The sequence below is a fragment of the Xiphophorus couchianus genome, chromosome 16, assembly GCF_001444195.1.
Source record: "Xiphophorus couchianus chromosome 16, X_couchianus-1.0, whole genome shotgun sequence".
NCBI classification, from domain to species: domain Eukaryota; kingdom Metazoa; phylum Chordata; class Actinopteri; order Cyprinodontiformes; family Poeciliidae; genus Xiphophorus; species Xiphophorus couchianus.
The window spans coordinates 7,343,718-7,360,922 of NC_040243.1; the positions used below are offsets into that span (position 1 = coordinate 7,343,718).

Sequence of the window (17,205 nt, forward strand, 5' to 3'; positions counted from 1 at the left end):
CTTTTTGGTTTAAATAAATATGAAATTAAATGTGAGTTAAGCATTTTGATCTGTGTTTCATCCAAAGTTTTCAAAAACAGAAGTGAAGAGGTCAACAGAGAACTGAAGCAGACAAAAGTGAGCCATAAACAAGAGCTGGTGTCTACTTTGTACTGTGTTCTACTTACCTCTTAATTCAGATTTAAGACATCAACTTCAATTCAACCCATTTTCCAGGTCCAAGTTCAAACCCCAGAACTTTACCTGGAATCACCTGTGTGATTTGTTTTTTAATGTGTTAATTGCCCAGACTCACCACCAGGAGGAATACAAGCTAAAAACCAGTCATTTTCCAACATTTTTACAAAAGGAGTGTCTGAAAACGTTATGAGATACAAAGATCAGAAGTATAGATAAGAGATTTTTAGTGCAGAGTTGGACGCTGAGGTTGAGGCTGGTGAGAAGCTGTCAGCTTTACCATGTGGAATTCAGAGGCTCTGTTAATTTTTCAAAGATCAAGGGCAATAAATGGGAGTTTTCTATTTCTTTTTTGTTTTTATTGTTTAATGGCCTTTAGTATGTGTTGTAGTTGGGACACTAAAATAAGATTTTAGGGACAATTTTGCCTTGAGCTGTTTTTTCTTTTTTGTTGTTGTTTTAAAAAGGTTCCTATATATCAATCATGACTTAAAAGAAATTTGACTTTGTAAGTTCATGCCATGAAATTGTGCCTCTGTCTCGTTAAGAAGCTTCTACTCTTGCTGACACTCCCCCTTTAGTATGTCATTACAACATCGTTTTTTCACTAAACTTTTAACAGCCTTTCTTAAAACCATTGGCCTCAGAAATAATTTGTATTTTAATCTAAGCCGTCGCACAGTTTCCAGGGCTACAGCTCCAAGGAGGGGCTTTGTGTGAATAGGCTGCTCTTTCTAGTAGCAAGCATTTAGGCACCCCCATGGAAGGTCCAAGGACTCCTCAAACAAATAAAGAATCAAAACAACACTCTAGGTTTTTTTTTGATTGGGAAATAACTTCATCACATGATATAAAGCTAAAACAAAAGTTGATTTTATATAATAACCCTCTTTCAAAACATACTATCTCTGGAATAAAATTAGACATACCTTACAAGTCTGGTTGATGGGTGGTTTTATATGTATGTTTTACAAGCACTTTGGTAATACTAATTATATATTTCAGGAGAGAGCAAAATATTGGTTAAATAATTTGTTTTGCAGTATAGTTCCTTGAGAAAATATCATTTTTGGTATAATCTTTGTTTGAAGAAGTTCATTTAATTTAGCCTGATTTAATCCTCTCCTTCTATCAGTATTTATGATACCTAACGGTTGATTCAGAACACATACTTGCACTTCTGTTACAAGGTTTACTACAAAGGTATTGTACTTAGTCTCTGAGCACCTAAATGCTAATTACATTTAGCATTCTTTTTGAAAGAAGAGTTTTAATGTAAAACCTCTTTCCACACACTCAGACAAGCATTAATAAAGACACACACTTATATTGCTTCTCAAACTTGATTTATGTGAAGCAGACACACAACGACAGCTCTACAAATACACCCGCTCACACACCTGCATGGAGTCTGAATACTGACAACAGCTGTGGTCTTCTAGACATGCATAGAACCTAGACACTTTTGTTTTCCAATGTTTGAGTACCTATACATGGAAGTTCAGACATATAGCCAGTGGCACATACACACACATACACGTCACTAGATTGCGCTTTCCTCATGCAGCAAACAAGCCACAGTTTAGTCTGCTTCCTAGTTTGTTTGCCCACTGTCTTTTTTCTTTTGTTGCCCTGCCTTGAGCTTTGTTTGAAGTGAGCTGTTGAAGTTGCAGCTGGGAGGACGATGAGTGAGGATAAAAAGAGTTGTGCCAAGTCGCAAAGTATGACGGTTGGTTAGGTTGGATAAACAGGAGGGTGTTTGTACCAGAAATACAAGGATGGTTTCCTTGTATTTCAAAAATACTGCAGTATCACAGTGCATGCAAACTATACCATTTTGAAATATCTGACAGGACATGCAAGCTGTATCCCTTCGTTGAGCTCCAGTTAAGCAGCTATTGGAAGTGAGGTTTGAGAACAGTGTGTCCCCACAAAGCTGTGCCCCCCTCCACTTGCAGAGTGCAGGTCGGGAGGGAGTTTGATGATGGGCAGCTAAAGGAGTGGAGATCTTATTCTTCTGAGGTTGTTTTCTGTACAAGGCGTTTAAATCTTAAACTTTTGAAATAGGAAAACAAGAATCATTTGACTCGAAGACCAATTTGATGTCCTCAGTTAAAAGGAGAGAATGGGAGCTCATTTAGTTGTGACTAACATGGGTATTGTTCCTGATGATGAACCATTAGTGAGCAAGCCCAGTCACAGGCCAGGCCCAGTGGAAGTTTGTGGTGTACAGTGGGTGCTTGCAGAAAGGGGGAGGTGCAGAAATAAAATACAGCCCGACTCCTCCTCACACAGTTCACCCTCTCTTAATGTTGCTCTTGGAGGTCACAGCACCTAGCAACAGCCTGGATCAAGCCCTGAAGGAAACATGAGACAGCACACAGGCATACACACACATACACACACCTACGCACACACACACACAGTTTGTGCTGGGAAATGCATTTCTTAAATACGAAGATAATTAACTTACTCTGTTACTGCATTTATTTTTTGCCAGCTATGAAGCCTTCACAGGAACAAAAATGCAAAAAAAGAAACAACAGGCAGAGACATTTTCAAACTATTAGAATGATAATCTTTGAAAACAATATGCAATATGTTTATTTGATAATCTAGTTACAGCTTTTATTGTATGGCGCATTTGACCATTTCTCCTAGGTCTATACTCTAAAGTTAGCTTATAGACATTGTCTTTCACACTTATTGGCACCACTGTTAAAATGTGTAAAAAGCCTGAAAATAAAATCATGTTTTTTGTTTTGCATAATTTTACGTTGAAATAACAAACCCTTTAACTATACTACATTCATTTAGTGAGAGAAAAAATTAAAATGCTCATAAATAATTGTTTTGAACAAAATCACTGGTACCACACTTACCATCTAAAAGTTGCTCCTGCTGTAGAACCTCCTTTTCCCGGACAGCACTCAGTCTTCTCCTATTACATCTCACAAGTTTAATGCAGTCAAAGAGGGGGATATTTGATCATTTGTCTTTTTGTAATCTCTTTAAATCATCCTGAGTCCTGGGTCCTCCTAAATCCATACATCTTGTGTGGCTTGAGGTTTGGGGACTGAGACGCAGTGATGATCTATATTTCAATTATAATATTATGCACTTTATAATTGAAATAATACGAAGTTTTCATGCCAACCTCAGCACAAGATTCACAAGGCCTTTGGAAGAGAAACATGCTCAGAGCATACCAAATCCTGCACCATACTTAGCAGAAAGTTTAAGGTGCTTTTTTATGTATTCATCCTTTGTTGCACATAAGACTCACTTGGACCATTTGTTGCTGAAAAGCTACATTTAAACTTAAAAATACAAAGTTCCAGTTAAAGCATGAGTTTAATTTAGTGAACTCTGGACATTTACATCTTACATAATAGGACAGAAAAGGCTTTTTCCTGGCATGCCTCCCAGATAACTAGAACTAGTCAGGATGTAAATGGTTTAATGGGCGTTGAAAAGGCTTGGTGATCCCACAATGCCACTCTTTGCAGTAGTTCTGTAACAGCGAGATAGATTTTGTGACACTCCCTGTGAGTGGTGGCATTATAAGCTAAAAGAAAATAAGCTAAAAGAAAAACCCCTCTGTGTCATTTCATGTTTGTATTCCATGGAAACAGGAAGTTGTAGCCTATTAATTAAAGATTTCCATATGTTTTAAAAAACAAAAAAACAGTCAAGTAAAACAAACATCATGTCACATTTATAGTATTTATTAGGATCTATAAAATAACTTTTTTTACTTGGATTTTTGTGAAATCCACGTAAATGGGTGAAGTTGTGATGCTGTAATAAAAAAAACATATTGTAAAACCAATAAGATAGTGTGGCAATACATGTTGAGCTTTATTCATTTTGTTGTTTGGAGAAATATATAAAATTTTCAGTTCAAGTGACACCAAGATTAACAGGACATAAAAATCGAACCACAGATTTTAGGTATTTATTTGCCTTGAATCCTTCTTTAAACATTTATGTACACAATAGATGTTTTGTGTTTTTTCTAGTGTTAAATCCAACTAGTTACACACAGGAATTTATGTACCCAGGTTTGTTAAGATGCTGCCTGCCCAGACTGAGTTCAAGCAGCAGGTACCTTTTTATTCAGTAACTATACTGTTTGTATTGGTTAGAGCTGCCCTCAAGGCTGATATCTTAACACAGGAAAAAGGAGCAAGCCCACATTTCTAGGTAGGACTTTTCCCAAATGTTCAACGTATTACAGCAAATCAGTCCGACATTGCTGCCTCTCTGGAGATCTACTTATTGACCACCAGTCACTTTCATTGCACTCAGTTTTGCGTTCTCAGCACTCGATGCATACGTATACTTATATGTCTCTGCCAAAGCACACTTTTGCTCATGCATGCATATGTATAAAGAAGTGAAAGCAAATACAGGCACGGCTAATCCACCACAAGTTCATATTTTGGCAAAATGTCATCAATTTTGCATTCAGTGTACTTTCACACAGTCAGCAGGCTAAAAATAGCTGAAGGACTCTGGCTCGCTGCCCGGCCTCTAACCGTCAATACACTATCTTCCCCCTCACTCTGACATTCACTATTTAACCTACAATATCAAAGCCAGAAGCAGCACTGACCTGTAAGTTAATTATTTGGAAAGCCCAGAAGGTGTAAGCTTGTATAATATCCAAGTAGATTTTTTTTGGTGCAAACCAGAAACAACACAGAAACATCAGTTGTTCTTGGAAAGAAAATCTTATCTGCTTCTTGGCTTTGATGTGACAATAAGAGGGCATATTTCAACTGTTTACTTGACCAGTTGATTGTTGTGTTTTTTCCTAGAGCTGTAGTTTGAGCTCCGCTGCCTGTTTATCAGCTCTCACTGACTGTGCCACTTTATCAGTCTCTATCGAGCTCTTCATCTTTCCGTCTGCCTGATTCTGGTTTGAGAACTTCTCCTCCCTTTGCTTTTGATGACGGTTAGAGATATCAAGTGTTCTGGCAAAGTATTTTCATTTTGTGTAGAAGAATGTTTGTTTCCCTAATTCCAGGAGAGGGCAGACTGAGGTTAAAAGCTTTTAACGAGTGTTCAAATACACCTATTACATTATTGTGCAGAGGATGTTTTAAATACTTGTGTTAAGCCGTCCATTTAGAAAAATCATAGTACAGGTGGAGAACATTCATTGAGCATTTGCTAGACTCAGCTAAAACGCTGGTTGCTATGCTGTCAATTATGGCTCTCATGGTGTTACAGCGCTCAGAACAGATCCCTCTGGAGTAGAATATCACTCATTTTCTTGAAAACCTGAGAGGCCAGGTTGCAACAAATTATTCACTCATTGCACAAGCGCTGCAGGCAGTTTATGTATTGACAGGTTGAGATAGTGCACTATATTCTGAAGGGTGAAAAGTTGCCTCTAATGTAGCTAACCCAGCAGGGGAAACAGGGAATAAAACATGGGCCGTAGGGTCACCACTGAAGCTGAAACTGTTCTCCATCACTCTGCCTGTTACTTCTATTATATGCTGCTGATCCCCATGAACAGATGTACCCAAAAGCCAAGACAACCAACACCAACACATTACTGGGCTTCAGCTTATTATATTACAATGTGAAGAAATGAGATAAAGTTCACATGTCATCATTCTACAACCACAAACGACAGATAAATAATCTTTCAGATGTGATGTGTGTTTGTATTTGCCCCCCTTTACTCAGACAATCAACCAACTGCCTTCAGAGAGTCCCCTAGTTGTTAAATAGAGTCCACTTGTTTGCATTGCAGTTCAGCTGTTCTGCTCCCAGTCTTTGGACTTTGGACTCAGCTCATCTTCCAAAAATTACAAGTTCATGGCAAGGAGAGGATCAGTTGAAAAGCCCATGGTAACTGGGAGAGCTGCAAATGTTCACAGGTCAGATGGAAGAAGAAACTGGCCTAGTGAGAAAAGTATTAAATGATTGGCCTGCATGCAAAGCAGAAAATTAACAGTGAACATTATCCTGAATATAACATCCCCATAGTGAAACATTATAATGGCTGCATAATGCTAACTACAGGACAATCTGGAAAATCTTTCAGAGGCTGGAAGAACCATTAGATCGGACTGGATGTTCACCTACAGCAGGACAATGATCCTAAAATGTCAGAGGTGCAATAGAACAGTTATGATCAAACATATCTGAGTTAGAATGGTCTAGTCAAACTCCAAACTTAAATCCATTAGAGAAGTCATGCCAAGACAAAAAAAATGCTGTTTCTAAGACTCTTCTACTCTGTCTGAGTTTAAATTATTTTTAAAGTAGACTGGAAAAAGATAGTAGTAACAAATCAATAAATAGTTTGCATCTCTAACTGCAGAAAATTTAGATTATTCAAAGTATTGAGTTGAGGAGTCTGAATTCTAATGCATGCCAAAGTTTTGAAAAACAGATTGGGAAAAGATTGTCTTTTTTTCTTTCCAATCCACAATAGCATACTATGTTATGACTGCAAAATAATCAAAAGGAAATACACAGAGGTTTGTGGTTGTAACCTGACATAATGTAAGGGATTCAGAAGAATACCAACATATTTGCAGTACACTGGAATTGTAATAACTTTTTGATCATTTGAATATCTTAGGAGACTGTTATTTTGTTCCAATTTCTGCATAAAACCTTCCCTGTCCCACACAGCTGGACAATTTACTGCGAAACTCTCAGATTAAGTTGTGTTGTAGTTAAAGAGCTTTACAGCAACCATATCCCATTACGGGGGCCAATAACGCTCCTCTGTTTCCAGACTTACAGGCTAAACTTTGGTTAAACCAAAGCACACTGGACTGGTGGTAAAGGGGATGCAACCACAGCAGGATGAGGTTTAGGTTCAATGCTGAACACAGTGGGGAGGAAATCCTCTTTGAGGCTTGGTTATTCTCCTAAATCCCAAATTTGGGACTGTCAGACAAACTTTCCAGCTTCTACAGGGGAGACAGATTGTTAAAATAGCGGAGTTTTCTATACCTTCTCATTGAATATAATTCATCTGTATTCCTAAAATCAGTCATCACCAAGAGAACTTGCAAGAGCTTAAAAAAGCATGGCAACCCTCAAAGTAATTCAGTAATCTTTCCTTTTTTTGTTTGCAGTCCAGACTTCACATCCCTTTCTGCTGACAGCAATTTTGACCAACATGGGAGTGTGCAACTGGGATGCGGGCTGCAGTGAAACACAATCCTGGAGACAGAAACTCAAACAGGACTCTGTTCTGTCTCTGATCAACCTGACACGCACCATTTGGTTTTACTATTCATGTCTTTTGAAAACCCCATAAGCCAACGTCAAGACACTGTAGAGGTGGGCACAATGTTAAGGAAATGAAGAAAGGCTTAAGTCAAATAATCACAACACACATCTTTAGTTTCTAAAACAAACTCCAAACACATTTCAATGTTCTGTTGCATCAATTATTTTTTCTATTTTTAAGCACCTTTGTTCACAGCTCACAGCCAACCTGCGCTTTGGAGTCCCAATGAGACTCTACCCTATTCTTGAGTGTCTCACACAGACCAGTAGTGTGTCAGGTTGTCTTATGTGCACTAATGTGAGTGTATATGTCTGTGTGTTAATCAGGAATTACATGTCATCTCTTGGAAAGAGAAGATGAATGGGAAATTTGAAGGTGTGAATGAAGACAATAAAAGAGAGTTTTGGAAAGAAAACTAAACCCAGATGTCTTTCCATTCAGGTTCTTCATTTTTACCAGAAATAATTTCAAAAAGAAATAAATCCTGTGATTTACTGATATTTGAGGATTATGTTGATGTGCTTTTTGCTGTTTGCACTGTCTCCAGTTATTTTAGAGACTATAAATAAAAAAGAAAGGGTTTTTCTCTTTCTTTCTTTTTTACTTTACAAGTGCACACTGAGGGAATGAGCTCTAAAAATAAAACATATGTTCCTCCAGGTCTGCGGGAGCAGGGGCCCCATGCATATTGTTTTGGGATATGGTGGGAGGACAGGGAGGATCTGGCCTGGAGAGAGATTTTGCAGAGACAGAAAGCATCTGGTGTACTCTTAACACGAGGGCATTGAAAAATATCTCCTGTAAACTGTTCTGTGCAAAACTATTTCCAATATACTATAAACAAACGCAGGTCAGACCATTTTCTAAATCAATGACAGAACACATTTGTGTGACTTGCGCCTGGATGAGATGGGGAGTTGAGCTACAAACGTCTTTATCGTCTAAACACAAAGTAAATCTAAGAGTAATCATTTAACTGTAGAGCGCTTGCCAGCAGTTGAGAAAACTTCCTGTTGAGGAATATGTAAAAGACAGCAGACTGAGAGGTGTGAAGCTCTCTGCACAGAACCGGGAGGAGAAAGGAATGGATATCGTTGCTGTTGGGTTAAAGAAGACGTGTCTGGAGTTAAGTCTAACACACTTTCCTCCTACAGCTGTATCAACTTTAACCATTTAGTTAGCACAATAATGAAACTCGATCTAGATTTCACAAGTAGAATATAAAATCAAATAGACTTTTTTTTCTGTGGAGCTCTTGATACTTTCTTTCAGACTCCTACTAGTTTTAGTGAGAACCATCACAGTGGTGTGGTATCCAGTTGGATACAATACCAACCATTAACTACTGCAAAGCCCTCCTGGTCTCGCAGCTTGTGCTGTGAAACCTCTGTTGATGGTTTAAGAAACAAAAAGGCATCTGGTCTTCATTCTCCCTAAAAGATCAGCTAAAAGAGATCCTTTTAGTTTCCCCTGGCTATCCTTAGCCACCTGCAGCAAATTCAAGTCAACAATTAGCCTGTAAGGTGATTAATGCTCCTGTCTACTTGAATGCTCTGACAAAAGCTTATGTCACGACTGAGTCGAGGGATGGTTGGCAGTGAGTGCACCACGATCCAGACTCTCGTCATGTGACGGTCCAAAGTGGTGGAATGATCCACTGAAGCCTACCACAATACAGCCACGTGTCACTGTCTAATTTCAAGAAGTTTAAGGACAAAGCTCTTCAGAGAGTATTTCCTATGTCGCACTCTCCCACTGCACTCCCTTTGTATGCCTGCGCTCTATTTCTACACTGTCACCTCTGACATAGCCTGACTAGTGATCTTCTTTCTAGTAACTTCATTGGTATTTCTGCATTTGTAAGTTGCTTTGGACAAAAGTTATGGCAACACAGTAAATACTTGCAATACAGTTTTATAAACTTATCATGTTTTACTTAAAATGTTAAGAAGTCTATTCTTTTGATCATAAAGTCAGTAAATTTCTTCAGTAAAGAAGAAATTAATTTTTTTATGTTATTGTCTTAAGTGCTGACTAGTTTTAGTCATAAATCTAGACTAAACGCTTAAACAAAACTTCAAACAGAAGGTAACAGAAATTAGAAAAAAAAACTTTATAGGCTAAATGTGAAGTAAAGTTCCTAAATTCTTACCTGATTCTGAATCATTGCTACTGCCAGATTCTTCCTCACTGTCTTTATTATCCAAACTATTTGCCAGTTTTGTTTGGCTCTAAACCTGCAGTGCAATCTTCAGTTCATATTATATCTCTTGGTTTGGTTCATTTATTATAAAAGAACTAGTGTGGTGTTTGTTTGTTTTTTACAGAAGTGTCAAAATCATTTTCTAATTTTTTTTTACATTATATGTTGTAAAAGAGTCTATAGGTGTATTTTTAGGTCAATTCACTTTGTCTCTGTTCCCTTTTTCTGTCTTTAAACCTGTGAAAAGTAAGAAAAAATGGAACACACCAGCACACAAGAAAAAAATTCAAGTTTGAAAAATTTGTAATTTTAATAACAAGAAAGGTCATTCCCCAATATCAGTTTATAGCTAAGAAAGTTCTATTGTTCATCTGTTATTTTTGTTAGTTTGTTTTGGGGAGGTATGAGAGTGGTTGGCCTAGCACTCCTTTTCCCGTCTACCTTAGAATAAGGAAACTGGGCAGCTGAAAGGATCTGAGTTGTTTTGACAAGGGCAGAATCATCCCTCCATCTTCTACAATCATGGATGCACACATTCACACCTAAGGCTAAATGAGAGACCAATTTGGTCTGTGGAGTACCCAGAGAGAATCCATGCATGCACAGAGAGAACATGCAGAAAGCCTAGGATTTGAACCGACAGTGCTACCAACTGTGGTGGTCATCTTGGTAGCACAAAAACGCACTATTAAAATAAGCTTTAAGTGAAGCACAGCAAACATTTGATAAAGTTTAAAAAAAAAAAAAAATTAACAAAAATAGGAGGAGGTTTATAATTCTTACCCAATATAAAGGAATTTATAAGTGCACTGAATAAAATAAACTTTGCCTCACTTATGAGAGATAAGAAAATATTCAAACTAATCCCAATTCGCATTTTTTCAAATGCTGATTTACTTTTAAATTGCGGAGACTATTTCAATTATAATCTATCACTGTCTGATTTATAAACAAATACCCAAAGGAGCAGATTTAACCAAAGCTAAATCACTAGATAAGAAGAAAAACAAAGATCTTGTGTTAGCACTGTGTTGACACTGTAGTGATAATGTGGGATTCTTGCTCATTTTTTTCCCGGAAAAGAAAAGAAAAAAAAAGTCTCTGACGCTGTCATGACTCGTGGAGCTCGTGGAGGTGTGGCTTTGCGGGGAGTGTCTCTGCTCAGCCACTCGTACGCGAGAGCTGAGGTCAGTGGGCGTGGCCTCTGTCTCCACACCATCCTGACCCAGCTGCTGCACGCTTTTGTTCAAACTCTGAAGTCAGTCAGTGTGGAGCAGAGGTGCTCCTGCAAGCCTCTTAACTAATGTGCGTAGAAGATGCTGAGGAAGACGTTATAGCTTAAAAGTACAGCAGCTCCGGAGGAGGAGTATTAGTGATCTTTTTACTTTTGTTTTGTATCGAATATATGACGTTTAAAGAGTGCCTTGCATAAAATAGCTGGAATCGTGAAGGAAGCTGATTGGTTTCCCTCGAATCACTTCCCTGTTGGACTATGACTGCTAAAATACACAGACTCTAAAGATTTTCCTTTGATTCATTTTATTTTTGTTAGCCAGAAGGGGGAGATAAGGCTTATATGCTTCCCACCAACTTCCTCGCTGGATCTCTATGGAGAACGCACGCCGTCTGCTCTCTCGCAACCTTTGGAGTCACTTGCGGCGTGAACGTTGAATCCATCGACCTGGAGAGCAGAAAACGACACATTTAACCGCATTTGAATGCCTGTGCAGGGAGTTTGCTGGTTTTTGTGCTGCAGGCAGGGCTTCAGTTTGCTGGGACGGGACTATGGGGAGAAAGAGGAGGAAGAGTCGTTTGAGTTGCGCAACAAGGAGGACTTGACTCCCAATGGACGGGTAAAAAAAAAAAAATCACCACCCGCTCTTAATACTAAATGTGCATGAGTGATGAAAAAACACTTTTTATCGCTTGTTATTTTTTCGCATTTTAGGGATATTTGAACTGATTAGCCGGCTTGAAATTCGTCATTCTTAAAAAGATTACTGGAATTTCAAAGTGTGATAAGAAATTTAGTCTTTATATACTGTCATACGTTGGCACTTCAAGAGAGCCCAGTCTAATTATTTTTATCCAACTTAAATTTTAATAAAAACGTCAAAGCATTTTAAGAAAAAGGATAGAAAGTTTTGCTAGTTTCTGTGTGAATCTGTCCGATCAGTGAATCTTTGGTATATAGGTACAAGTAATGAGGTTACTGGTATCTGTCACTATTCCTGTGTCTTTTGAGATTGTAGAAAAAGAAGCATTGTGCATACAGTAAAGTTATCCCCCTCCCCCACTTGTTTGCTGAGCTCTGCTTGTCAGCTGGCTAAAAGGGGGCTTCTACACTTTACTTAATTCCAACAAAGACAAATTTGGCTGACTGTAGGTTTGATAAGTGCAGATGGTCTGACTAAGCAACCGTGTAGTCTGTTCTACTTCTTGTTACTCTAAAGAAAAAACAGCAAGGAATGATCATAGTGTGCACAAAAAGAATGTGAACACCAAAGTACCTGGTGGTCTTTAAGTTTTTTATGTTTATTTTAAGCATCAAAGTAAAATTAAAAAAGTGTTTGCACTACTGTTTTTACAACAGTATAAATAAATAATTTTTCTATTGCAAGGACAATATTACAGTGACGAATACACATTTTTGGCACATTTCTTATCACAATGACACAACCAGTGGGGGTTGAGATTTAGTATCTTGAACATAAAGATTTAACATCACATGTGTTCATATAAGACAATAAAAGTGCATTCAGATAGCCCGTAATATTCTTGGTTAGTGGAGCATATAATATATTGAAATATATTCACCTTTCAAACATGCATTAAAATAGTCCTATGTGACATATCAGCAGATTGCAATTATATATTTTGTGCAGCATAATTTTTTTAATCAAGTTTAAGATATCTTTAGAAATTTACTCAAACCACATGTTTGACAAGTGCTGTACCGAAAACAGAGCATGCCTTTTTTTGTTCCAAACATTCAACATCACTACTACTAATGTTTCACTCTAATATGTGAATATAGAAGTTTAACTGCATGCTAGCTCTTAAACTTGTCATACTAGTCAGCTCTCCCTATGTCCTCTTCATGTTTTGCTAGAGTTAAAAAAAAAAACTGTTGCTGCTCAGTTTGACGTTCAGATTTGCACGGTCTCCAAAGCTTGTGCAACACTGAGCAATCAAACTCGCACATGCTCTGATGCAAGCTATAAAACTCAGAGAGTTGAACTGAGCTTGTGTGCTTGGCCTCCATCCGCTCAGTTGCAAGTAAGACTACGGCCTTGTCTCTTCTCTGTAATGCTAGTCATCTGATCAGGCACAGATAGTTCAGCATTGTCCGTTCACTTGTGAGGGCCATTGTTGCCTTGCAGTGAGGTTGCCTCTTTCTGTATGTATCTGTTTATGTACAGTGCTTTAGACAAATCCACCATCAAATATTTGTTGGGATTTTGTGCTTTGGTACTTATTTTTTTCTCACCCTCTCAATATATGTTTCCTACTACTTCTCTGTGTCACCGCAAAGCAAATCAGGTATGTAAATATAGAGTCAGTTATTTTATGAGCAGACTGTAAGTATTTAGTGCTGTGATGACGCCTCAATAAGCAAATCCTACGTTTCTGTTTATTGGCCTCTTTGTGTGCTTGCAACCACCAGCACAGCACTATAGCTATTTGCATGAAAACGTTTGAGGAAGATAAGTTTACACAGTTATTGGCTCAACAGAAGTCTTGACTGCACCAGCAACTCTTAGATAAGAGCAACATCTGTTGATTGGCGAGGTGTTGGTGTATAGCCCACCTCATTGTCCTTTTAGCCTGCCATCTGGCTGGCTATTGTTGATTGGAGGAATCTAAACTGTGCCTCATATCTGGAATCAATACAAGATCCTTTCAGGATGTCTAAGTGGAGAAGACGTCCTCATTTTGACTGTAATTTTCCCAGATCTCATTAAAATGCAACCTCAGCTCCTCACAAAAGCATCGGTTTAATGTTTGTTGGATTGTAGACGGGTTGGTTGAGAACAGTGGCTACTAAATGACTGCGCTTAGACAGATTTCTGAACTTAAACAGAGTGATGCTTGACTTGATTTGGTGTACAAGTCACAACCCAGTTTTTTGTTTTTCAAAATGAAACCTAAAAACAATCATTTGACTTTCAGCTTTCAGGAGATAATCTAATGATTACGTAACATTCAGCACTATCAAAATATGTTCGAACTATTGATTTCAGTCTTATGAGGAAATTATTTAAGAAATGGTGGCGAAACAAGCATGTCACTCATATACAATGCTAGAAGCTCCTGTAGGCAAATTTATTGTAATTGCGCTCAGTTGATACCAATTAAAGGACAAATTTAGGTTCAATTTAGTTTTTTTTTCTAGTGGTATGTGAAAGACTCTGTCCTGCTCACAGCTGGACAAGGTCCAAGGTTGCTGACTGTGGTAATACTCTTTTATAGGCACTCATCTCAAATTTATGACTCTTTTCTTTGTCTTTTGATTGTCCTGTGTTACCTACTCGATCAGACCCCCCACATTGATTTATGGTTGAAAAGATTCATGAATATAAATTGGCTTACCATGAGAGATAAAATACTTATCTTCATGATGGATCTCTTCGTCTTCTGTCGTGTGGTGTATTCTATTAATCCAATTACTTCTTAATGGAAAGAACCACTTTAGCATAAGAACTGAAGCTGTTTTGTCTGGTAATCAAAAGCAGTGAAGTACTTGTTTGAGCTGCAAACCTTATGATAAATAAATCAAATTGCTATGGAAGTTACTAATTTTTAAATTTTGGATGCTTTTGGTGATTTCAGAAATTTAGGAAAATCCTGTTTTCCCTTGCTTTGTGTACCTCTACATATTGTAATACTTTGTCAAGATCCAATTCTTTCCCAATAATTAGATAGCCTCCCTAAGGCAATAGACTTGCATGTCATGAATTGTTCTTCATTTTCTTTTAGTGGTATGGACAGAGTGAAAGCTTGTCACACAAAGTTAATGTTGCTGTAATGTAAATGTCTTGCCTTCCCATGTGTCTTGTCAAAACATTAAGTTCTGCAAACATACATGTGGGCGAAGTAGGTGAAGTTTTGTCTTTCACTTTCAGTCGAAAGCATCCTGAGGTGAGTTAATCATCTGAACAGAGTAGAAAGAAATAATGGAATGTTATTGGTAATTTCCGGGAATATTTGTGTTGCAGCTTCGGCAGTTCTGGAGCAGTGGAGGTCATGGGGACTATACATGAGTTGTTTGCCACTAATAGGGTGGCATTTTCTGACATTTCCAAAACATCTGTGGTAATGTGGTGACTCTGGTGATCAGATTGTCTATGTATTTTTCTGTTGCGTGATGTCTTCCTATGCCATTGAAATGAAAGGAAGATGAACAGTAGTTTGATGAGGGTAATAGAGCTACATTTTCAGGCAGCAAGTTGGTATCCTTGCCGTGGCATTTGTTGTGTGGGTGTGTGTGTTGTTCCTCTGCCTTCACAACACCAAAATAGTCAGTTTTGTAGGCCTTTCCCCAGGATTGACCACACTGACCCACAGAACTGGTGGAGTTTCTCCCCTCTAGACTTTCAATATCCTCACCCCAAGTGGCTTTGTTTGCCAACACGCTGCCAGGGGGATGTCATGATCAGTGGCATTTAAAGTACCAAGGCCATATATGCTAGTTTTCTTCCCTTTCTGGGGATGGAACAATGAGTCAAAGTTGATTCATGTTGTTCCTTAAAAGTAGAAGGCAATGTCATAACCTTTTCCTCTTGATGTTTACAGTTCTCATTCAAAGAAGCAGCTCCTCAGCAGCTGCCTAAACAGTCCCACTGAGCTGAATGCTTCCACTGTTTGGGCAGCTTGGCACTTGGTTTTGGACACGACATCTCTCACTCACTTTTCTTTCCATGTTTGAAACTCCTTTGCTCAGTTCTATGTAATGTTTAGTCACGTTCACCAGTAAACTACTACCGCTCAGTGTGTTGGCCTTGGCAGTTGTGAGTGCGGATTGGAACACCGCCACACATCTTGTTTTTGGTACAGTCCAGCTTTGGAGGGAGAGTGGATCCCGTTAACCATCAAAACTGCCCTCTGCCTTCAGAGGTGTCATGGTAGGCTGGTTTATATTTGGTTTCCGTTGCGTCTCTGCCTCACCACCTCTAGGCCACACATCTGGTCTTCAGGCCGACACTAGCAGAGCCCAAGCATTTCCTACTGGTTACTCAGCCTCCCAGGAGAACTGAAGGGAAAGAGAAAGAGAGCAAAAGAGTAGACTGTGGAAAGCAAGAGCGGAAGTAAGCCACAAAATGAACACATCAGGGCATCTTTCCCTCTTTTCCTTTACGCTCTGCTGTAGTCTGGGGTGATTCATCCTCTGCCCATCCAAAAGGGAGATTTTTTTTTGCTTCTTTTTTATAATTTTTTGCAAAGGCTCTACATCGCACGCTATCTTTGTTCCTCATCCCACACCACATTAAGTCTATTGGACAGGTTTTTTTCTGTGAATTGTCATGTTTTGTGAGGGCTGACTCAAAAAATTACTGTCTTTAGTCACTATATTATTGATGATCTACTCCGTTTATATACTGAAATTACAGCTTGCCTGTCCCTGATGTTATTCATTTTGATTTGTTGTTTTTGGTCGCTCTATCGAGTTCTGTTCTCTGTGACTGTGGGCTTGACTAAATCATTTCACTGTATGGCAACAAGCAGGGGCAGAGGATTACAGTCTATCTTCCATTCATAAGTCACTTACTAACGGTGTTCAGTTGACCTTGCTTGTCTGGTTTGCCATTTGCAGTACCACCTTTTAGTTAAACATTAGTGAAATGTCATTATCTATTTCCTAATCATTTCCTCATTTGCCCCAGAAACCATTAGTCTTTAAAAGTACATAAAGATTCAATACCAGCCTCTAAAAGTGCAATATATGTTTACATTGTTATTTTTGAAGGACCCAAAAAGAAGCAGTAGAAGATTTTTGTGGTGAAATAGCTAAACTTAGGACAGTTTGCCCAGTAGTAAAGTGTGGTGTGTGAACTGTGAGGGGCCCAGAGCTGACCTGGATAATGTTTCAGGTAGGCCTGGGTTGTGCTGTGGCAGCCGCAGGAGCAGGCTCAAGGCTGTGGTTTGCAGAGACAACAAGTCAGGCCACGGGGACACACAGCATTGCCTTGCACACCGGGGAATCGGTCCAAACTACACTGGCAGGCTCTGATGTCTGATGGGGTTTTCCAAGGTCAGGTTGAAACTCCAGGAACTGAATCACTGTGAATGGAAACACCCTCTCCTATCTTCTGCTGAGTGAAGGACATTGGGAATAAAGATGCTCATTGTTCAAACAATAATAACAATATATATATATATATATATATTTATTTATTTATTTATTGTCTGGCAGTATAATGCTGTTTAGACAGATGACCTGCCTATTTTAGAGTTCACTTAGCACTGACTTCTCAGAATGAGTTTATGGAGTTTAGAATAAATGGTCTCCTTTCTAATATTTGGTCTATGATGCATGCTGGGGGTTTGATTTCAC

At 38.6% G+C, this 17,205-nt stretch overlaps 1 protein-coding gene across 1 annotated transcript in view; it reads left to right on the forward strand.

Moving 5' to 3' along the window:
* Positions 1-10,892: 10,892 nt before the first annotated feature.
* Positions 10,893-17,205, forward strand: part of plekhh3 (pleckstrin homology, MyTH4 and FERM domain containing H3) — a 37,599-nt gene continuing 31,286 nt past the window's right edge. The window contains exon 1 of the mRNA XM_028042789.1: positions 10,893-11,503. Within this exon, the coding sequence (XP_027898590.1) occupies positions 11,369-11,503 (135 nt within the window). The 5' untranslated portion in view covers positions 10,893-11,368. The remainder of the gene's footprint in view (positions 11,504-17,205) is intronic.